The 22,701-nt window shown below is 61.2% G+C and overlaps 1 protein-coding gene across 6 annotated transcripts in view; it reads left to right on the top strand.

The window, feature by feature from the left end:
• Positions 1 to 21,914, top strand: part of ARID3A (AT-rich interaction domain 3A) — a 34,355-nt gene extending 12,441 nt beyond the window's left edge. For 3 of the 6 annotated variants that reach the window (XM_032466162.1, XM_032466163.1, XM_032466161.1), the window contains exons 4-9: positions 11,222 to 11,294; positions 14,699 to 14,882; positions 15,014 to 15,261; positions 17,151 to 17,432; positions 18,083 to 18,181; positions 18,536 to 21,883. In XM_032466162.1, the coding sequence (XP_032322053.1) occupies positions 11,222 to 11,294; positions 14,699 to 14,882; positions 15,014 to 15,261; positions 17,151 to 17,432; positions 18,083 to 18,181; positions 18,536 to 18,744 (1,095 nt within the window). In that variant the 3' untranslated portion in view covers positions 18,745 to 21,883. Of the gene's footprint in view, positions 1 to 11,221; positions 11,295 to 14,698; positions 14,883 to 15,013; positions 15,262 to 17,150; positions 17,433 to 18,082; positions 18,182 to 18,535 lie in introns of all 6 variants that reach the window. The other 3 variants (XR_004314391.1, XR_004314389.1, XR_004314390.1) reach the window with 3 other exon arrangements.
• The last annotated feature ends 787 nt before the right edge of the window (positions 21,915 to 22,701 follow it).

Raw genomic sequence — 22,701 nt, 5'->3', positions numbered from 1 at the left:
ACCCTCTCTGATCCAGGGATGCCGCCAAGGTATGGCAGGCAGGGCTCGCCCACTCTGTGCCTCAGTTTCCCTGCTGGATGCAAAGACCCCTCAACCTGCTGAGTCTTCTGATCCTGAGCCAGCACCTCCCGCGGTGACTTGGAGGGGCTTCCCAGGCCCTCTGGAAGGCCCAGCGCCCCCGTTTGCAAAGGCTGTCCGCTGCTGGGGAGCAGCTGGGGGCGCGGGCCTTGGGTGGGCATGTGCGGGGGCTGGGTGGACCGCCCTTCTCTGCTCACCCGGCTGCGCTCTGCCAGAGGACAGTTGGGGGTCACAGGGTTAAACGGTAACCAGTCTGCCTACTGAAGGCCCCAGCGCGGGCCGCAGCTCTGCCCCTCGGTCAGGGCTGGTGGGGGTCCCGTGGGGCCGAGCGGTGGGGGTGGGGAGGGCACAGAGCCAACACCGACTGCTAGCCCTGCAGGCTGGCGGCCGCAGGGACCCCTGCCTTCCCGACGATGAGGAAGAGGCAAATGAAACCGCCCGTTCCAGGAAGAAGTCTGTCGGGGCAAATGGTGTCCCCCAGACTCACGTCCGCGCAGGTCCTTAGAATGGAACCTTATTTGGAAATGGAGTCCTTGCAGGTGTGACGCAGTGAAGGCCAGGTCACAGTGGAAGGAGGTGGCCCTGAATCTAGTGACTGGTGTCCTTAGGAAAAGGCAAGGGACACACAGAGACAGGGAGAGAACCATGTGACAGTGGAGGCAAACTGGGCTGATGGGGCCACAAGCCCAGGGATGCCTGGGGCCCCAGAAGCTGGAAGAGGCAGGAAGGACCCTCCCCTGGAGCCTCCGGAGGGAGTGTGGCCCGGCGACCCCTGGGTTCCGGACGTCTGGGCTCCAGAACTGGGAGGGAATGAACCCCTGCTCAGTGGGCACGGGATGTAGGAAACCTCAAGTGTGTGTGTGTGTGTGTGTGTGTGTGTGTGTGTGTGTGTGTGTGTGTGTTCCTCCCACAGCGAGTACGGAGCGCCTGCTCCTTACTAGCCCCGGCCGGCCGTCTGGGCGGGGCGGCCGAGGCTGTCTGGAGCTATTATCTGCGAGCCAGCGGGTGAGGGTGTGTCTGTCTGTGTGTCTGTGTCTGGCTGGACGGGCGTGTCCATCTGTGCCAGGAGACCATGCCAGGTGGCAGGGCCGTGGGCACATCGAGAGGGACTGTGAGGGGGGGGGCGTCCAGACGGGTGGGAGGGTCTGTGCGCCGGCCACGTAGGTGTGCATGTGGGGCCGTGGAGTAGGTGGGGGGCCGTGGGGCGCCATCTGAGTGGGGCTTGGGTTTCCCTCAGGGTGGGGGTGAGTCCTGCTAGTGTCCATGGGGGGTCCAGCATCTCTGTCCAGGCTGGAGTGACCAGGAGTGGCTGTGGGCCTTGGTGCTCCGTAACCTTCCCTTTCTGCCCCGTGAGGGGTCTCTGGGGGTCCCCGTGACCGCCCCGGCCTCTGCCCTGCAACAGCACTCCCTCAAACCCCCGCCTTCGGTAGGGGTGTTGAACTAGTATCTTCCAATGTGGATATTCTGGGCTTGTGAGACCCCCCTGCCCTGGGGGCACCCCGAGCCCGAGGGGCTGCCAGCTGCAGACCAGAGCCTCCTGTTCTCTCCCCTCTTTTCTGACGAGCCCGCTAAGTTCTCCCCCACCGGGGACTCAGGCTGGGCCTGGGTCCTCTGCTGGAGGCTGGAACCAGCGTGAACCTCCAGGCCACCCCGCCTCGCCCTTGGGGAGCCAGGCCCGGAACCCGGACGCGTCCCTCTGTCCCTGGGTCTCTGGTTTCTCTCTCCCTCATGTGTCTCTGTCTCTGTCTTTCTCCTTCCCCGTTTTTCTTCACCCTCCATCCTCCCATCAGCCCGTAATCACTCCTCAGCTGCTCTTCTCCCAGGAGTGGCCCCAGCGAGTGCCCAGTGGACGGCGAGCGTGGGCACCGCTGCTGCCCTCCCGCAGCCTGGCGGCTGGCCCTGCCACAGCTGGCACCCTGCCCGGCCCCTCCCTGTCCCCCCCCCCCCGGCTGGTCCACGCCCTCGCTGACCGAGAGCCTGGTTCTTGGACAGGACAGGCAGTGGGGTCTGTGGGCACCTCTGGGGTTATTCTTTCTCGGTGCCGTCGCCGTGGGCGGGACAGCCACGCTGGGGTGCAGATGTTGGCCTTCTGGGCCCGGCTTCTTGTCTGTAAGATGGGGTCAGCATTTGAGCTGGTGTTTGGCTGCCACCAGGGTCCTGGTGGAGCAGGGTGGGCGTGTGGGGCCCCGGCTCTGCCTGCCCAGGATGGGGGGGCCGCCCAGCTTGGATCTCAGCCCCACTCTGTTCACTGGAGCAGTTGCCCCTGGGGAGCGGAGTCCCTGTCCTGCAGTCGAGGCTAGGCTTGAGGGCCCTGTGAGCCTGCTGGCCACCGCGGGGTGGACTCTGTTCTCCTGCCCTTGGCCTGGGGTCTCACCAAGGCTCCTCCCTGAACCCTTCGAGGCCCCTTCCTCTTGACTCCTGGGCGGGAGGCAGCCCCCTTCCTTCCCGCACTCTCAGCGGGGACCACTTGGCCTCCTGCTCCCTAATGCTGTTGCATTTCCCTTCGGAGAACCTGGGCTGGGACCTCACTCCCTGACCAGGTAGACCTTTCAGAACAGCCTCACCGCTAGGAAAGTCCCTCCCAGCGTTTTCGGGGCTGCCCGCAGCTCTTCTGCAGGGAAACAGGGTTGCTTCCCTTCAGAGGAAACCCCACGGCGGGATTTTTAATTCCCGGTGCTGAGCCCTGGGTGCAGGGCTCGGACCCCTCGCCACTCCAAGCCAGCGGCTGAGTGGTAGTGAGGCTGTCATGTTCGGCTTGCAGGGGCCTGGGACCCTCGTAGGAAATGCCCTGAGAGCAGCGTGGAGCTCTGGGCTCATAACTGGGGTGGGGGCAGGGAGGGAGAAGATTCTGGGTCTTCGGCTCTCTGGCCCCAAAGCATTTGCCTGGGGCCCTCAGCGGCAGGCGCTCTTGAACAGGACCCCTCTTCCTGCAGCCCTGCAAGGCCCTGAGTCGTCCCAGAGGCTCCGAGGGGCTGGCCCTGGGCTCCAGGCTGGCTGCGCAGCCTTCTCTCAGCACCTCTGTGAAATGGGCTCCCGTGCAGACAGCGGTCTGCTCAGAGCCAGGCCGATGGGTCGGGGGCTCCCAGGCGGACTGGAGGCCACCCACCCCGGTTTGCATGTCATTTGCGTGCCACCACGGGGCAACTGCCTTCCTAGAAGTTTCTCTCCCTTGCTCTGCATCCTGGATGTGTCCTCCAGGCCTGAGCTGCTGGTGTCCCCAGCTGTGACATGGGGCTGCCACCAAGGTGGCTCCTTCTGCTGCCCTGCTCGGTGCCCCCGCATCTTCTCGGAGCCGGACTCTCCTCCCTGCACAGTCTGCTCCACGTGATCCCTCATCCCCATCCTGGACGCTTCAGGTGCATCCCTGTCCCCTTCACAGATGGGAAGACTGAGGCCCCGGGGGCCCTGGTCACACGACCTGGAGAGAAGGGCACTTCCCTGGAACCACTAACCCGGAAATCCAGGAAGCAGCGCCTTTCATCGTCAGCTTCGTGGTCAGGCTCCGTGACTCGTTTCTGGAACTTTTATTAATATCTGGGGCGTGGGTGGAGGTGCTGTGTCTTTTCAGAGAGGGGACACGTGTGGGTTGGTGGCCCGGGAGGGCGGGCGGTGGGTTGGTGGCCACGCGGGCAGATGTTTCTGCCCTGCCCAGAATCACTTCCCCAATTTCCTGCGGGCCCAGTGGGGCCCCCGCGGCCCTGGAGCGCTGACGGGAAATGAAAGGGCCGCGTGGCCCTGCGCCCGGCGGGGGTGGCCCAGCCAGCAGGTGCGCCAGGAGACCTCACAGACATTGATTAAGCCCCTGCTGTGTGCAGCGGCCAGCGAGCCTGCCCTGACCCGTCCTGCAGCGGAGAGGCCTGCTCCTCCCCACCTCCCCTCCTGTGTGTGACTTCTCCTGTCCCCCTTGCTGGCCTGGGGCTCCCAAGGGGCTTCTGGGGCTCTCAGGCACACTGCGGTGTCCCCAGCACCCAGCGTAGGCTTTAACATGCAGAAGGTGCTCAGGCGTGGCTGCAGAATGGATTGACGTGGCCGAAATCCCAAGGCCAAACTCTCAGTTGGCCCTGACCTCCCCATGCTGTGCTGTGGGGGGTCTGAGTCCCAGGAGCCCCCGTTGCCCCCCACAGCTGGTGACCAGATCACATGGCCCCAGCCCCACCCCCCTGCTGGGAGTGGAGACACGCAGGGTTCCCGACTCCTGGTCCTCCACCCCACGTCACCTCCTCCTGCAGCCCCACTGTCACTCCGACTTCATCCATCTGTCTGTCCCGCCTGGTCCTTGCCCCCTGGGTCTCTAGCCAGGCGCTGAGCCTGGGCCTCAGGCTCCCTGCTGGCAGCTGTGGGCCTCTCGGTGGAGGTGGAAGAGGACGGTTACTGAAGTCTGCCCCGGGCGAGACTGAGACCTGGTCCTCAGGTGCACGGTGCCTCCTCCCAGCTCAGGTTCCCCAGTGCAGAGTGGGCGTGAGGAGAGGGGCTGGGGAGGCGTGGGCTGCCGCCCCGGTGCATCCCCCACCCCACCTCCCCCTGTGGCCACGGGCGGTTCTGTGAGTGGGGCCAGCGGGCCCCAGGGACGAGCTCTGGCCCACCTGGGCAGCAGCCGCCCCTGCTGAGTCATCCTGGGCTTGCCTCCCAGCGCCTGATGATGTGAGGAGGGGTTCACCAGCGGGGCCGGGGGCCGCGGGGCCAGCTTGGTGGAGGATGCACCTGGGGGCGACTGCCCAAGTGTGCCCCCTCCCCCCTCCCTTCCTTCGTGAGTGGGCGCCTGCTGTGCGCCGGCTGACCCGTAATCGCCAGCCTGCCCCCGAGGGCTCTCGTGGGGGTGGGGAGAAAGAGCGGAAGGAACCCATCCGAAGGAGCTCGAGTAGGTGAGCCCCGACCTGCTGGGGGCGCTGCTGGGGGCGCCGCCCAGCTCGAGCCGTGGGTGGGGGAGGGGGCCCAGGTGGGGGCCAGCAGCGCAGAGGCCCTGGGCCCGGCCAGGTTGTGAGCAGGGAGCACTGTGCACAAGGCGGGCCCGCAGGCAGGAGGTCTGGCCTCCGAAGCAGGGGCGACACGGCCTGGTCTTCTTTTTTTTTTTTTAATTAGACTTTGTTTTTTGGGGGGTAATTAGGTGTTTACTTACTTGTTTCAACAGAAGTGCTGGGGATTGAACCCAGGACCTTGTGCAAGCTAAGCACGCTCTCTGCCACCGAGCTGTTCCCTCCACCCTGCAGCCTGATCTTGATGTAAAGACGGAAAGCTCCCCGATCCTGGGGGCGATCCTGGGGGCCGGCCGCACGCTGCCCTTGGTGTTGGTGGGGAGGGGATGTTGGGAGATTAAAAAACAGCAGTGCAGACTTCCCTGCAGTGTCATTCTGTTCATAGGAGTTACAGTGAATCAACTTTTGTCCAAAACATGGTGGGAATAGAAATAAGTGAGATTATTACACAGCAGGTTCTTAGCAGCATGATTCACAGTAATAGTCAAAAGGGGGAAATAACCCAAACGCCCGTCAGCGGTGAACAGAGAAACAAAGGTGTCCCTCCACACGCGGGAGCGTCGCTCGGCCGTGACCAGGAGAGCAGCCCTGACACCCGTTACCCCGTGGACGGACCCTGAGAGCACGACGCTCAGGGAGAGAAGCAGACACAGGAGGACACGCAGCGTGTGACTCCACGGATGTGAGGCGTCCAGAACAGGCCAGTCCCCAGACACGGGGAGGGGGCTCCTGGCTGTCAGGGCTGGGGGGGTGGGGGGGTGGCTGCTGGTGGGGACGGGGCTTCCACTGGGTGACGGGACGTTCCGGAGCTAGACAGAGGTGAAGTTTGCACTGCAGTGTGAATGCACTAGAGGCCCCTGCATCGTTTACTTGAAGATGGTGAAGTGTATGTTGTGTGACTCTTGCCTCCGTGAATATTTTCTAAAGGCCCAGGACGGCAGGTGGGATGAGGGCGTGAAGCCTCCCGGGCTGCGCCCAGCCTGCCCGTGGCCTCACTCCTCCCTTCATCCCTGGTCCCTTCCCGGACCCCATCTGAGGGCGGGGGTTCTAGCAGGGCCCCCAAGGTCCCCACGTGCGACGGCGCCTGTCTGTTCCCGCCGTTCTGGCCGTCAGGGAAGATGTCTGTTTCTCGTTCCCCACAAGCCCGTGAAAAACGTGCCTCTTTAAACCTGTCTGCCACCTCTGTGTCTGCCACAGAGAAGTTGTCCTTCTGCGGGGCTGGGGGCTGGCCGGTCCCCCGAACCCTCCCGGTTCCTCCGGAGTTTGGTCCCTGTCTCTGCCGTCCAAGGACAGAGGCCTCACTCCTGGAGTCCCCCTGCCAGTCTGGTGGCCTCGTCTGTCCAAGGTGGGGCCCCGCGGACTTTGGAGCCGCCAGGGCGCCGGGAGGGGGCCTGAGCAGACACCGTTAAGGGGGCAAAGGTCCTCCCCGGGGGCCCTGGGGCGGGTGATTGCTTTACAGCCAGGGCCCCTCTGCCTTGGGCTGGACGCTACCCTGGGCCCCATGCAGGCTGGGGACAGGCTGGGGATGGCCGGATGCCACTGCCCAGGAGGGGCCACTGCCCAGGAGGGGTCTCCCGCGTGCAGCCCAGGTGGCACCCCTCCCCCCTGCAAACCTGGGCCCTGCCCTGGCCTCCAGGCTGGCAGGTGGGGCCCTGAGGGGCCACTGTCCCTGCAGGGTGGCTGCAGCCCCCCACCCCGCCCAGGGTTATCTTGGCCTGGTCAGCAGCACAACCCCACTTTCTCGCAGCCTTGGTGGTAAAATAATGCTCACCATTCGCCACAAACAAGAATTTCCTGTTTGCCCCTCAAGCACTTGGGGGAGGGGCTGGTCACCCGACGGTTTCCTCCCGCCCCTCCCCCGCCCACTGCCTGAACCCAGCAGCCCCCTTCATCTCTTCCTCCTGGACGACTTGGCCCTCCGCCCTCTGTTGGGGGTGTCCCACCGGGGTCCCCCCTCCTTCACCCTCCGGCCTCCCCCTCCAGCCAGCACTGGGCCCAGAGCAAGGCGCGTGTGGGGACGCGGACTTTAGTGTTCATTGTCCACCATGTGTTCTCGCGTGTCTGCTGAGAAATCGGTGTGTGGAGTGAGGCTGGCTGGTGCCTTAGCTGCGAAGGAAACTGAGGCAGAGGAGGGATCAGGGGGCAAGGAGGAGAGGTGGGAGGTGGCGGGGAGGGAGCCATGCGGGCTCTGGGAAACTGCATTCCAGAGGAAGGAGCAGCTGGTGCAAAGGCCCTGAGGTGAGGTCCTGTGTGATGTGCTCAGAAAGCATGACAGGGCCCAAGGGGAGCCATGGGAGACTGGAGGGCAGGGGAAGGTCTTGCTCAGGCTGCCCGGGAGGGCCCCTCTGGCTGCTGAGGGCCAGATGGGGCCTTCGCCGTGCCTGGCCTGTGCCTGAGTTTCCCTTCGGTGGCCTGGGCGGTGCGGGCGGTAGGACAGACACGATTGGCCCAGCCTCGGTCGTTGTTCGAAGGTCACCCTCCTTCACGGGGTGGGAGCCCCACCAACCCTAAGATGGGTGGGGGGGCCACAGGGTGCCGGCCTGGCATGTCCCGGCGACCCCGCCCTGCAGGTGGAAACTCTTGGGAGCACCTGCGGGGGCCTGCACACCCACATCCCACATTTTCGAGGTTCTGTCCTCACTTGATAGGCAAGGCTTGGGAAGGGTGGGGTGGGCCCAGGGTCGCAGGGCAGACTCCAGCCCCCCCACCCCACACCGATGCCAGGACGCAGCTGACCCAAAGCATGGGTCCCGCATGGACACATCTCAGAGTTGGGAAAGGATGAGGGTCCCATCCCTGCGTGGCACTGCACGGTCAAGGTCCACCTGACGAGCATTTAGCAAGCATTTGCCGTGTGCCAATTCTAGACACTGGGAGCCCAACCGACCAAATCCCGGAGGCTCTCGGGGGGATAGCGGGGTGCGTGTCGCCCATCATTGGTGAATGTGCTCCAACTGAGAACACAGTGCCCGCTGGTTGGGTGGGGGCCTCCCTAGAGGGCGACGTTTGAGTAGAGACCTGTGGGCAGAGCCAGGAGCGGCATTCCAGGCACAAGGAGCTGGCGGGTCAAAGGCCTGGAGGTGCTACCGTCGCCCCTGGCGGGTTTGAGAAGCAGCGAGAAGGCCGGTGAGAGGTCAGAGGGAAGCGGACCGGGCAGGTCCCGCCGGACCTGGAGGCTGCGGGGAGGAGGGTCTTGAGAACAGGCGGGAGCAGAGCGTGACCCATGCTCACAGTGCCCAGGGGCCCCAGGGAGATCAGGCTGTGGGGAGGGAGCTGGTGGGGCAGTTTATCTCAGGCCTCAGCCCCAGGGAGGGGTTTCCTGAAGTCCTGCCCAGTCTCCAGCCTGGCTTTGCAGCACCGATGTTAGTGCCTCCTGGTCCATCTTGAAAGGGGCAGGGTTTCAGCCAGAGCACCCAGGTGGGACCCAGGCCTGGGCGTGGCCCGGGACGTGTTGTGGCCCAGCTGTGTGGCTCCAGAGCCTTGTGAGGACAGGCAGCCAGGCCTAGTGGCTCACATGGAACTGGACACCACCATGGGGGGCCTGGGCACCGTCCCCTATTCCCTCATCCCTGGGGCCTGGTGGGCCGCCCTGGCCGGCTGGTCAGGGCAGGACACACCCCACAGGGGTGCGGAACTTTGAGGCCAGAGCCCCATAAAGCTGGGGCGGCCTTTACTGCCTGGCTTTGTTGTAGGCTGCCCACAGCAACGGCCATTAAAGCTGCCTCCTCCACCAGCAGCTGGGGGCCGGCCCACCCCCTTTATGGCCCCGCACAATGCTCCAGCCCCATGGGGGACTGGCCATGCCACCGCAGCCCTCCCACCATTTGGTCTGGGGGTTGATGGCCCCACTAGCCAGCCTGCCTCTGCCCCAGCGGCCGTTCTCTGCCCTGAGCCTTGGTTTCCCCGCTGGGAACATGGGGGTCCTGATGGTCGTGGGAGCTCAGGGGAAGCTATTGTGTTTGTCGCCCACCGTTCTTGAAGGATGGGGAAACTGAGGCAGGAGGGCCACCACGATCTCTTGTGGCAGCCTGGCCAGGGAAAAGGGTGCCGGCAGGGTAGACCCCCTCCACATGGGTCACTCCCTTGTCAGGAAGGGCCCGAGGGTCACTGCCGCTCATGAGAGCTTCCTGGAGTGGCTGTAACAAGTGACCACAAACTTAGCGGCTTAGAACAGCAGAGATTTACTCTCCCGGTTCTGGCGACGGTTCTGGAGACGTGTGAGCTCAGGATGTGGCAGGGCCACGCTCCCTTACCAGGCTCCAGTAGAGGGCCCTTCCAGCCTCTTCCAGCTCCTGGGGGCTCCGAGCATCCCCCGGCCTGTGGCCGCCTCCCTCCCGTCTCTGCCTCCGTTTCCCCATGTGTCTGTGTCCCCTCTCAGAAGGACACCTGTCCCTGGATTCAGGGCCCACCCTACTCTGGGACCTCATCTCAAGTAACAGCATCTGTCCAGACCCCATTTCCAGAGGAGGTCCCTTTCTGAGGTTCTGGACGGCTGTGAATTTGGGGCACTTTCCTGACAAGTCTGAGCTCTCCTCTGCGCTTCTCGGCCCACGTTGGGGTCCAGAGAATCAGGGTTCATTTAACGAACATTTATTAAGTGACTACAATGTGCTTGGCCCTGTTTTTGCCCCTGGGAAGAAGACAGACAGAATCTCCGACATTCTACCCAGGCACAGGACAGGAGCCCTAAGCGGTGTGTAAATCGTGTGGCTCTGCCAAAGGGGCCGGGGGTAGGGGGAGTGGGTTGAGGGGCGCACACAGTGCTGGGGGGCCCTGGGGGGCAGGGAGAGCTCGGGACGGGGCAGGGGTGGTGGAGGAGACCCAGTGGGTGCCCGCCCATGGGAACGTCCACCTGCAGGCCCCACACCCCTCAGGCAGGGGGAAATATGGGGCCTCCCTGGCCACCATAAATCACTGCAGGAATGCAGCTGGCCAGCCTGGCTTGGGCAGGGCGGAGACAAAGGCCCAGTCTCGACCACCCAAGTCAGGGCTTCTGGCTCCCTGAGCCCATGCCCTGCAGGCCCTGCTTTGCCTCCATTACACAGATGGGGAAACTGAGACCCAGAGAGGGGAAGGATGGCTGAGGGGTAGCGGCCCCGAGGACCCTGCCTCCCCGGGCCTGAGTGTGTCCTGTGCAGCAGGGGGTCGGTGTGTTCTTGGGCCTTGATGATGGAGTCTCCCGGCCGGGGCAAACTGGTGGTTTCAAGGCTCCTCGTGGCCCTGCCGTCTGTACGCAGGCGGCCACTGGGGCCTCATTCCCCAGAGCTTAATTTGAAGCCTGCTATTTGCACTGCCCCTCCTGGGCAAATTCCCCTACCACCTCAGATTTGCTCTCTAATTATCCTTGCTGGCTTCCCCTGCCCGCCAGCACCTGCGCGCTTATGGCCAGTGAGACTGGACCCCCTGTCCCCCTGAGACTCCCAAGCCTAGACTGAGAGTCCCTGACAGTCCCAGCTCTGGTCTCAGGCCTGCCTTTCTTCCTCTTCTGCAAAATGGGCCGCCTCTCAGAGGCACATGCATGTGACCCAGCGGACGGTCCTGGGACATCCACTGTCCTCTCGATGCCACTGTATTGGGGGGGATGCATTGTGTCCCCTCAAAGTTGTATGTTTAAGGCTGAGCTCTGGGTACCTGTGAACAGGACATAACTTGGGAGCAGGGTCTTTGCAGATGGCTTTAGTTGAGGATGGAGCTGAGGGAGCCCGAGAGCCAGCGAGTGGTGTCCCAGAAGGAGAGGGAGATTTGGACACAGGCACACAGGGTGAAGCTCTGGGAAGACAGGCAGAGACTGGGGTGACGCAGCCGTGAGCCCAGGACACCCGGGCCCCCAGAAGCTAGAGGCAGGGAGGACCCTCCTCTAGAGCCTCCAGAGGGAGCACAGCTCTGGGAAACCTTGATCTCGGACGTCTGGTCACCAGACCATGAGAGAAGAAATCTGAGCATGCGGTCAGCTGTTATGGCTGCCCCTGGACAGGTGTCCTCAACTGAAGGCGGGGGCAGGCTCACTGTCTGCTCAGTGGGGGTTCGGGGGATGTTTGGACTCTGGCAGTGGCCAGGGGCACTGGGGCCGGGACTGCCCCTGCCCTGTCGGTTGACTCTGCTTGAGATGTGGATGTGGTGCCCACCCCCAAACTCGCACCAACTAACCCATCCCCTCCCTGCCCTTGCAGCTCTACGAACTGGATGGGGACCCCAAGAGGAAGGAGTTCCTGGATGACTTGTTCAGCTTCATGCAGAAGCGAGGTGAGGCCTGCCCGCCCACCAGGAGTGAACACGCGGGAGGGGGTCCTGCTGGCCACAGCCCCGGGCAGGTGTGTCCGCGGGGCAGTGAGTGAGTTCCTTATGGCTGGAGGCATCCAAGAGATATATGAGGCGGGCAGACACGGCCCTGCCGTGAGTATCTGACAGAGGAGACACAGCTCAGCCCTGCGGGTCTGATGGGTGAGACACGGCCCAGTCCTGCGGGTCTGATGGGGGAGGCATAGCTGTGAGACTCTAAGGGGTAAATCCTTGGGTAGTGGTGGGGTCCCAGGGTCCCAACCCAGAGCTGACAGTCCAGGCTCCCTCCCTCGCTGCTGAGACAGGGGTGAGATGGAGTTCCGCCTCCCAGGATCCCCCAGGGCCAGGACACTGGGACACCTGTGTCTGGGGAACAGGGTTGGATTCCCAGGCCAGCAGGTGGGCATCGGGGCAGCAGGGCGGAAGCTTCCCGCGGGCCAGAGACTGGCGTTTCTGCAGCTGCTGGGGGGAGGTTCGGGCCCCGGCGCCTCCCCTGCTCCCAGTCCCGGCCTCAGTTCCCACGTCGGTAAGATGCACCACAGACAGTCCCCACTGTGGCAGTGCCCTGGACGTGCTGGGGCCACAGTTGTTTGTTTTTATTGAAGTACGGCTGGTTTACAACATTGTGTTAGTTTCTGGTGCACAGCATAGGGATTCAGCCATACGTATGTAGATACATACGCCTTTTCATGTTCTTTTCCACTATAGGTCATTACAAGGTATTACAGCACATTTCCTGTGCTGTACAGTGGGACCTTGTTGTCTGGGGCCACAGTTATTAAGCACCAACAGTGTACTAGGCCCGAGCCACCTCTGTCCCCAACCCCCTACCCCGCAGGGTCCAGGGTGAGGCAGATGTCAGATGTGGCCTTGAGGACAGTGAGGAGACCAGGGACAGAGGCCAGGCATGAGGAGCAGGGACTGGTCTGGGTGGGTGTCCAGGGGCATTCGGTGCAAGCCAGGCCCAGAGAGGACAGCGGGACAGTCCTCGGGTCTGTCATCGCCAGCCACTCAGCTCAGGGGTCCTAGGCACACACACTGCAGGGTGAGGCTCATTTCCCTGACGCCTCCACACTCGTCGTCATTACAGTCCCAGCTGTTGAGGGAAGGAAACTGAGGCCCGGAGAAGGGACAGGGGACCCGGCCTCAGAGCCACAGAGGCAGGAAGGGGTGGGGTTTGGGGGCTGCAGGGTCTACTGGCTGTTGCAGGGGGGTTGCAGGGGCCAGGCTGGCGGCTTCTTTGTCCAGGGCCTCTGCCTGCCCCTCCCTGCTAGCAGCTTCTGTAAACACAGGCCCAGCCAGGCCCAGGCCGGAAGGGAAGGAGATGAAAGGGGAGGGGGCTTCAGCCTCCACGTTAACCCCTCCTGTGCTGGGGGTGGAGGAGGCCAGACCAGTCCTAGGGGGGCCTCCTGTTATCGCCCAGCCCAGCCCAACTCGGCCAGACGTGCCACCCCCACCCCCCACCGCCGTGTGGTCAGATCCCCCACGGCCCTTTATCATCCCGCTCACACCTGCTGAGCCCCCTGCTCCCCGACCCCCCACCATGGGGCCCCCTTGGCCACACAGGGCTTCATGGGTCTGTGTCCAGCAATGTCTCCCTTACCAAGCCACTGTGCTCCTGGAGGGCAGCTATAACAAACTCCTATGCATCCCTCAAAACCCAGCTCCAAGGCCCTCTCTTCTCTGCCGTCCTTTCGAACTCCCCCTTCTGTAACTGGGATGGGGGCACTGGGGCCGAGAGTCTGGACACTGTGTCATGCACTCCACAAGCCCCTTCCCCTGTCCTCCAAAGGGAAAGTAGTTTTCTCCCCACACGACAGAGCAGAAAGCCTCCAACTGGGCATCTCTCAGAGTTCCCTGGGGGCTGGGAGTGGAGGAGGGGTCCTGCCTGCGCCTGCCCTCCTACGTCTCTGTGACGCCCTCCCTGGGGGCTGGAAGTGGAGGAGGGGTCCTGCCTGCACCCCACCCTCCTACGTCTCCGAGACGCCCTCTCCACCCTTCCTCTATCAGTGCCTCTCTGTGCTCTCCCAGCCCCTGCTCCTTCTATAAACATCCGCCCAGGCCCTGCCTGCTGCAGAGCCAGGGCAGGGTCCCAGGAGGACCTTTGGTGTGATTCCTTCTATTCTTTTTCCCAGCGCAGAGCCTGAACCCATGTCCTGGGTGGGCTGGCTGGGCGGGCACTGTGGGTGCTTCTGGGGCCGAGTGTGCCGCTGACACTCGGTGATGCCTTTTGCTCTCCCTTCCTGGGCTGAAAAATGAAGTGGGTAAGGTAGGGGTCAGGCCCATCTTCCTCCATCCTCTCCAAGCTATCTTCGTTCATTGGCAATTTTGCAACCTGGGAAGGGCCCAGAAGCAGCCAAGGTGGCAGGAGGTGGTTCCGGGATGTCCGGCTTCGGGGGGGGACCAGGAACCAGGGGCCCAGGTACAGGGCATCGTCCAGGCCAGGGGCAGGGAGCCGGCCCCTCACACGAGCTGGTCATTTCTCCAGCAGACCCCGTGCTGGGGTCTCCTTTTTGCCATCTCTGCAGGAGCGGCAGGCGTGCCCCTCAGGCTGGGATATGGGCCCATCAGCCTCCCTTGTTGTTTACTGAGCGCCTGCTGTTTGCCAGGCTGGGCACCGGGGACCCCATGTTGGCAGGACAGTGGGCTGGGGCACAGACAGTAAACCTGGAGTTTCACTGCCAGGGAGGGAGGTTTAAACGGGGGCTTCTCCATGCACAGCCAGGCAGGTGGCTGGCAGGCTGAGCTGAGAGCTGAGGCTAGGAGCGTCTGTGTAGAGGCTTGGAGCATCAGGGTGGGTGGGAGAGGGGGCAGGCCTGTCTGCTGGGAGGAGCCTCCCTCCCTGGGCTGGCCCACCTCCCCACTCTCTCAGCTGGGAAGTGGATTAACCAAGCCCTCCCTCCCCCACTGCAAAGCCCTCGGGGACCTGGAGGGAGCAGGCCTCTGGGAACACAGCAGAGTTGTTTGGCAGCTGTCCTGGTTTTGCAGGAATAACAAACGCTGTGTTTCTCCTGCTTGGTGGGGGGGGCCAGGTTGGCACAAAGCACCTTCCCCCTCCCCCAGGGTGAGATCAGCGTGAGCCCAGCTCACTGATGGGGAAACTGAGGCAGAGCTGCCTCCTCAGGGCTCTCCCAAGCAGGGGTCTCACCTGGTTGACCCTGAGCCCAGGGGACAGGGGCATCATCTGGGACATCGGTGGTTGTCATGACCAGCGGCTGCTGGTGTCCAGTGGGTGGGGCCGGGAGGCTGCTCCACCCCCCACGCTGCCCAGGATGGCCCCCAGAGAGGGACCCGCCCCACCTTGGCAGTACCGAGGGGCCACAGGCAACGGCACCCGACCTGACCCGCACCCGCGCCCCTCCCCGCAGGGACGCCCGTGAACCGCATCCCCATCATGGCCAAGCAGGTACTCGACCTGTTCATGCTGTACGTGCTGGTGACGGAGAAGGGCGGCCTGGTGGAGGTCATCAACAAGAAGCTATGGCGCGAGATCACCAAGGGCCTCAACCTGCCCACGTCCATCACCAGCGCTGCCTTCACCCTGCGGACCCAGTGAGTGCCCAGCAGCGGCTGGCTCGGGCAGCTGCCAAGTGCTTCCCGGGTGGGGATGTGTGGTGGGGAAGGGAGCTTTGCGGATCCCAGCAGCATCCCCGGTGCCATCTTGCCCCCGCCCCTGCCCGCAGGTACATGAAGTACCTGTATCCCTACGAGTGTGAGAAGCGTGGCCTCAGCAGCCCCAACGAGCTGCAGGCGGCCATCGACAGCAACCGACGGGAGGGCCGGCGCCAGAGCTTCGGGGGCTCCCTGTTCGCCTACTCGCCAGGCGGGGCCCACAGCATGCTCTCCTCGCCCAAGCTGCCCGTGCCCTCCCTGGGCCTGGCCGCCAGCACCAACGGCAGCTCCATCACCCCAGCCCCCAAGATCAAGAAAGGTGAGGGCAGCACGGGTCCTGGGGCCTGGCCTCGACTCAGCTTCAGCCTGGCGGTTTGGCCCCAGGGCGAAGGAGCCGCCTTTCTCCTCTCTGGGTAACCGGAATGATAACCCTCAGAGTTGGTGTGGAAGAGGGCGGCCAAATTTTCAGTGCTATGCCTCTGGCAGACATCACTAATCAATGGCCATCTTCCCAGCCCCAGGCCCACAGCAGGCTGACATCACTAACCAATTTATTTTCCCTAAATGTGTGCCTTTGGCAGACATCACGAATCAATAGGTTTTCCCCCCCAGTTTGATGCCAAAGCAAACATTGCAGATCAAGCAGTTTTCCCTTCCTGTGTCCATGGCAGACATTACTGGTTGATTGCTGTTTTCCCAGTCTACACTGAAGCAGACATTATTAGTTTAGCACTGCATCTATTTCAGATCCCCCAGCAGGCATTGCTAATCGTTCGTTGTAGCAGTGGCCCAGTCTTCTGTCTGTGGATGCTGCTTTTAGTTGCTATTATGTGTTCTAGCCCCTTGCACATGACAGACGTTACTAGTTGATCACTGTATTTTTTTCCCCTGTGAGCTGTAGAATCCTTAATGCACTGTTTCAGCAGATACCAAGAGGGTAGCATGGGTCTGTCAATCAGACTGACCCTTTAACCGTCTCTGGAGCTATTGCTCAGTGCCCCTGGGCAGCTGACTGCCCCTTTCTGAGCCCAGCTTTCCTTACAGGTAAAGTCTAGGAAATTACACCTTCTCTGTAGAGTGGTTGGGGAGACTTCAGTGTGTAAAATGCCTAGCCGACATAAGGCCTGGGTTTACAGCTACCTGACAGAGAGCCCCACCAACCCTAGTCCGCATCCATGGCAGACATCACCAGTCGATCACAGTCTTTTCTCCTGCCAAGCCTCTGAACCTTTCCTAACACAGAAGCACCAGCAGCACATGTTGGGGCACAGCCTCAAGCAGGCTGTCGCACCTATCCCGAGTTCCTGTTTCTCATCTACGTGGGCTGTGACCCCCTAATTCCCAGCCTTGGTCTGGGGATCCGAGATGATCCTCACAGGACCCTGAAAATTTGGGGCTGGCCAGATCGGAGGTGAATGGGTCTATTGTCAGCTCTTTCGCTCCTCTGTGGGCCTCAGTCTACCGCCCAGCCTTGGGGGGGTTCCAGCGATACCTGGGAATGTTATTAGGCACCACCATACGCAAGGCCCTGTGGTGGAGCTGGGGAAAACTGGGGGATGGGAGAGAGGGTTCTGACCTGCGGGAGCGAGTCCCAGCGGGCTCCTGAGGAGGTGGCCTTTCAGCTGAGACCAGCAGGGAGAGCTGCGGACACTACAGGAGGAGTGCAGCTGCAAAAGTCGGCGTGGGGACCCAGCATGGAGAGGCAGCACCGGGCAATGGGACAGACACAGGTGGAAGAGGCGGGAGAAGAAGAGACAGCCGGTCTCAGTGGGATCGGTGGTTGGGAGCAGTGGGGACATTTGTTTCAGCTGCGTGACAGGGGAATGGTTAGGGGCTGGTTCTGGAGCTGGGCCGCATGAGTTCTAGTGCCGGCTCAGCCTCTCTCCAGCTCCCTGACCTTAAGGAAGTTGCCCACGCTCTCTGAGCCTCAGTTTTCTTTAGCAGTGAGATGGAGGTACTGGTGTCTAAGTAGTGCCGTGGTACCGTTATACTAGCGTTGTCATGACCTGTATCACTGTTACGACGGTGTCTGATACCAGCCCGACATTAGAAAAGGTCTGGCACCTGTGTCTGCTGAGAAGTGCATCCCCTTGCCTGGAGAGGGGGTGAGCGCCCCATCCGTGGAGGTGTTCTTACCTTGGGTAGAAGGCAGGGACTGGGCCACCTCTGTTCCCTTCTGGCCACCAACCCCTCCTCTCTCCTGTCTAGAGGAGGACGCAGCTGTCCCCATCGCGGTTGCCAGCCGCCTGCCGGTCCCCCTGGCGGGCCACCCCGTGGTGGCAGCCCAGGCGGTAGCAGCCCAGGCGGCTGTGGCGGCGCAGGCAGCTGCCCTGGAGCAGCTCCGGGAGAAGCTGGAGTCCGGGGAGCCTCCTGAGAAGAAGATGGCCCTGGTGGCGGAGGAGCAGCAGCGGCTAGTGCAGCGTGCGCTGCAGCAGAACCTGCTGGCCATGACGGCCCAGCTGCCCATGAGCATCCGGATCAGCAGCCAAGGTAGCGCCGCAGCTCACAGCCCCTGTGCTTCCTGCGTGTGGAACAGGATAAGGGCCTCACAGCCAACACGTGCAAAGTGCGTCTACAGAGCAATAAGAAGGAAAGGCAGGCAGGCCAGGGAAGACATGGGCAGCAATGACCAGCAGATTCTTAGGAAAAGGTGTTCGGGTCCCCTCCATCTGGCTGGGGATCTGCAAGTGAACGAGCGGATACTGGCTCCTACCCATCAGAGTCTGATAATACCAAGAGTTGGTCAGGATGGGGGCGTCCTGCTGGTGGGTGTGTAAGGAGGTGACAAACTGGCAATCTCTTTCAAGACAGAACACCTCGAGGGAGGGTGCAGCTCAGGGGTAGCTTGCAAGCTCAGTGTGCACGAGGTCCTGGTTCAATCCCAGTGCCGCCATTAAAATAAATCAATGAATAAAACCTAATAACATCCCCCCAAAATTGTTTTAAAATGTTTTTTAAAAAGTAAGTTTTAGACAACTACATTCATATTAAGCAAGCGTTTATTGAGTGTCTGTGCGCTGGGGATAGAGCCAGCCTGTAGCTTTGTGATGTGTCACATCTGGCGGGGTTGACCTGCGTGATGCAGATCGTTGCACCGCTGGCTTCATGACTGCAAACGGAGGTTTTGCTTCTTCCCGCAGCCTCCGAGAGTCGCCCGGACTCGGCTGCAAGCCTGGCCAGCACCAACGGCAGCAGCAGTATTAGCATGTCAGTAGAGATTAACGGAGTCATGTACACAGGTGAGACCGCCCAGCCCCCGTGCCCACCTTACCAGTCTCCCCAGAGTCCTGGTTGCCCCTGGACGTGGTCTGCTTGGCTCTCGTGAGACCCGAGTCTGCGTCCTGTACTGGGCCCGGTGCTCAGAAATATGTATCATGTGTTGTGTCCTATTGCAAGTGATGTCTCCATAGTCCTTCTGAAAAAAAAAAAAAGTAATCGGACACCAGATGGCGCTGTCGACACAGAGCAGCTCGGTTGCTCTGATGACCGCAGGAGGTCCGGGGGGGACTTTGCAGGGGTACAGTGCTCCGGAATCCTGTCACACGATCTTTTCAATTCTCTGTGACTTGTCTCTCCTCCTGTCCTTACACCAGGAGTGCTGTTCGCACAGCCGCCGGCCTCCACACCACCCTCAGCTCCTAGCAAAGGCGGAAGTGGCTGCAGCCGGGGAGGAAACAGTGGGACCGGCGGCGGCGGCGGCGGCGGCGGCGGCGGCGGCAGCGGCAGCGCAGGCGGCCAGGCCGGGCCAGCGGGGCTGTCTTCAACACCCACGACTTCTACCTCAAATAACTCATTGCCTTAACCGCAACACTCCCCACCCTGGGAGCCCGCCAGACCGGGCAGGGGGTCGAGGTGGGCCGAGCAGGGGCCGGGATGGCGGGAGATACGGGTGGGGAGGGGAGCTCTCCACAGAGGAGCCACAGCTAACGCCAAAAAGGAAAGAAATATATATATCCATATATATATATATAAAGAAAATTTAATAAAGCAGGGGAAAACCAAGGAACACTTGAATTACTCAGGTTTTGGACATGCAGAGAGATGAATTGTGAAAACAGCAAGAGAAATTGGAAAAGAGAAAGACAGATGTTTCCCAGGGCTTTCATGCAGCCCTGGTGGACCCACATGGGCTGGTGTGTGGTTTCTGATTTGGACCAGTTGCAGCATAAGGCAGATCCTGTTTACCTCATACGTCCCTGCACTGTGTTTTTTCATTTTTGTCTGGTTTTTTTTTTTTTTTTTTTTCTTTCTGTTCATCACACAGTCACCACAGCCAGCTCCTTGTGTTGAATGAAACCCCTGAGCCAAGATCAGCTGAAATTTTTTTCTTGTTGCTTTCGGGAACTTTGTTGTTGTTGGTTTTTTTTTTTTTTTTTTAAGAAATAGCAGGAATTCAAACTCTATAGGGTTTTTAAGAGGTTGGGGGTTTTGTTTTGTAAATATTCTATTTTATTCTTGGGGGAGGAATCAAACCTAGAAAAAGGATATATATATCTATATATTTGTGTTCATTCAGGGAAACTGGACTTGAAAAAGCAAAAAAAAAAAAAAAAAAAAGTAACACCCTTTTTATTTTTCCCATGACTGATTTGGGTTCGTTTTTGCGTTTCCTGTGGTGCAGTGGGCAGCTGGTGGGCGCAGGACACTGGATCCCTGGGCTAGAGCCAGCAGAACCAATGAACTCAGGTGCTGTGGGCCAGGCCAGGGTGGGGGTGCATGCCGGGGGTCAGCGGGAATGGGGTAGGAATGCTGAGCGGTAGATGGTGCATCACCATACTTGTCTCTGGCAAGCAAGTCTTAACTCAGAAGAGAACGTGCTGGGAGGGCCTCCGCCTGTCAGCCCCAGGCTCCTGTCTCAGGGATGAATCGGCTTGGGGGCTCTGGCCTGAAAGGGCTGCTTTCGGAGACTGTCGATCCTGGGGGACAGGGGTGAGCCGGCCTCAGCTCAGGGCGAGGTTTTTGGGGCCATGGCACCCCGAACACCCCCCCATTCTTGTCTCCTTAACTTTGCAGCTGCTGGGAGCCACAGCGCCCTGCAGTAACTAAAGGAACTAGATAGAGGCGGAGAAAGGGCGGTGCCCCTCCCTCCAGGACCCCCAGGTCAGACGGTGGGCAGAGGGTGGAGGGTGGATGCAGCTGTACAGCCGGGCAGGGCATTTAGTTCAGGGCCAGTGATGGTGCCCCCACCAGCGGAGCTGCACGTCTGTCCCAAGCCTAGGTGACGTCTGGAGGCTTTCTGGCTGACCTGCCCTCCGGGTCGCCAGGGACCTGGAGGCGTTGGGGGAGGGGGGGTTAACTCAGGTTCCCAGGGTGAGCCTGGCATCTCTAATTGGGCCCAGGGAGCCCAGCCTAACGAGGCCGGGAGGAGCAGGGCCCCTTCTGGGCAGCCTCCCGCCTCCCCGCCCCGGCATCATCCGGGCGCCTCGGAGACCCCGGGGTTGGTCCTCGGCCCGTGGGCCTCGCACGGGCTTGCCTTCCTGTGGGGCTGGAGTGTGTCTTCGGGAGGGAGCCCCTAGCCCCTTGCGCCTTTCTCGTGTGTCTCATGGTCGCTGGTGCCCGGCCTTCGGCGGGGCTGCGCGGGGCTTTCCTCTTGCTTTTTCTTCTGGAAGGTTCTCCCCTCCCAATCTTCCGCTGCAGCGGCACAATCGTTGTGGGAGGGGGTCCTTCTGTCCCCAGACACAATCTGGCCACCCGCATCCCCTCTTCTCCCTCTCCTGTCCCCCGACCTGACGGATGGAGGGAGTGTGGGCGCTGCCCCCCGCATGGCGCTGGGGGTGTCTGCTGTGAGCTTCTTTCTACCTCAGGTCTGACTCTTGATGCCAAAACCCACGCTCGGCTACCCCTACCCCTCCCGGCAGCAGGGCTTCAGCAGGTACCCGTGCTGGGTCGCAGCCCCAGGCTGCGTGGGCGCCTCCGCCCCAGAGCCTGGGGGCCCGCCTGCCTCGCCGTGTGTGTGTGTGTGCGCGCGCGCGTGTGTGCGTGTGTGTGTGTGTGTATTGTGTGTGTGTGTGTTGCATGTCCATGGGCGTCGGGGGACCGGGTGTCATGTTGTGTCCTGTGGGCACTGGACCTCCTGGATCGAACTCTCAGGGTGTGCCTGCTGTGCGGTGCTGATGATTGTAAGGGGGCGGGTGGGGGCGTGGGCCCTCGAGGGGCGCCTGAACGGGTGGCAACGCTGGGGGCTCTGGGGCCAGGTGGGAGCTTGGCCTCCAGGCGGCCTTGCCTCAGGCGGGGCTCCCCCGTCAGCGCCCCTGCCCCTGCAATCCCAACTCCACCGCCACCTCCTGTTGGTGGGGGTTTCTGGGGTGCAGTTCAGCCCCCCCTTATGCAAATTGGGGTGGGGCTGGGGGCTGAGCACTGTTCTTTGCGGAAGGGGTGGGGCTTAGCAAAAAGGCGAGGGTGGGGACCCCCAGACTCAGGATGGAGCAGGGCTCCCCAGGGGCTCCCCTGCTCTGGGGATGCTCCTGGACGGGCTGCCTCTAGAGCCTTCCTCGTGACCTCTAAACCTGCGCAGGGCTGTAGCGGTCTGGCTAGGGGGGGTGGGACGGGGCACGGGGTGGCGGGTTGGTTTGTAATAGTTGTGCGTTTGTACAGTCACTTTTCACACTGTTAGCTATTTTGCCCACTACCATCCTTTTTTTTTTTTTCTTTTCCTTAATTTTGCTTTTGCATTTTTTTCTTGGCAAACACGAATTTCAGCCTTTCATTTCTGACATGTGAAATTTCAGTTTCTCTGGGGTTTGTCAGCCGGCGTGGGGACCACGCCTGAACTCAGGTTAAAGGGAAAAAAAAAAAAACCTTCCAATAAAAAGATGTAAAACTACTCTCTACCTCTGGCTGGGCCCAGCCTGTCCCGCCCTGGTCGCGGCCAGGCAGCCTGTGACAATTTATTTCAGTTTTTGCAGAACATTCAGGTATTAAAAGGGAGAAAAAAAAAAAAAGACCAAAAAAAAAAAAAAAAAAGTGTGATTTTGAAATTTAAAAGAACACTGAAAGTTTACATTTTATAACATTATTATGCAGATTGTATTTAAACTTCAGAAATATTTAAGACAATTGTAACCCTGTAAAGCTGATGAAATATTAAAACAAGACAAAACACTTCTGACTTTTAACAGAAAATGTCTCCTGTGTTGCTTTCTTTGAGTGTCACCCTACCGCAACCCTGGGTTCTGGTGGCAGAAGGCCCAGGGCCTGACCCAGAGGTCCTCCAGTGGGGACTGTGTCCCTCAGGGGACACTGGGCCATGTCCAGGGACATCTGTGGTTGTCACGAGGAAGTGGGGGACACCTGGCTGGCACCAAGGGGGTAGGGCCAGGGAGGCTGCTCCACACCCCATAGTGCCCAGGACGGCCCCCACAGAGGACAAGCACCCAGATGTCAGCAGTGCTGGAAGACCCAAGCTAAGTGGTGTCTGAGACGCCCCTCCCTCCCCCTCAACGTCACCCTCTTTAAAGTGGGCAGGTGTAGCCTTTAGTGCCTCGGTGCGGGTCTGATGCATGGTCCTTCTAGGGGTTTGGGGAGGACCCAGGTGTGGCAGGGCCAGGGTCCCCCAGCCTGTCCCCTGGTCCCCTAGTCTAGGCCTCCCATCCTCAGGGTTCTGATGCCAGGGTGGCTCCAGGGTTGTCTGACCAAGTCCTAGGGCATGTTGCCTGCCCCTGCCCCTCATTGCTGGCTTCATTTTGGTTCTTCAAGGAGGCCACCCCCGGGCCTGCCTCTTGGCCTTTACACATGCTCTGGGGAATCACACCCACGTCTC

Source organism: Camelus ferus, chromosome 22 (assembly GCF_009834535.1).
Source record: "Camelus ferus isolate YT-003-E chromosome 22, BCGSAC_Cfer_1.0, whole genome shotgun sequence".
In the NCBI taxonomy this organism is placed as follows: Eukaryota; Metazoa; Chordata; class Mammalia; order Artiodactyla; family Camelidae; genus Camelus; species Camelus ferus.
Note: the sequence above shows the minus strand (reverse complement) of the source record. Positions and strands in the feature narration are given on the sequence as shown.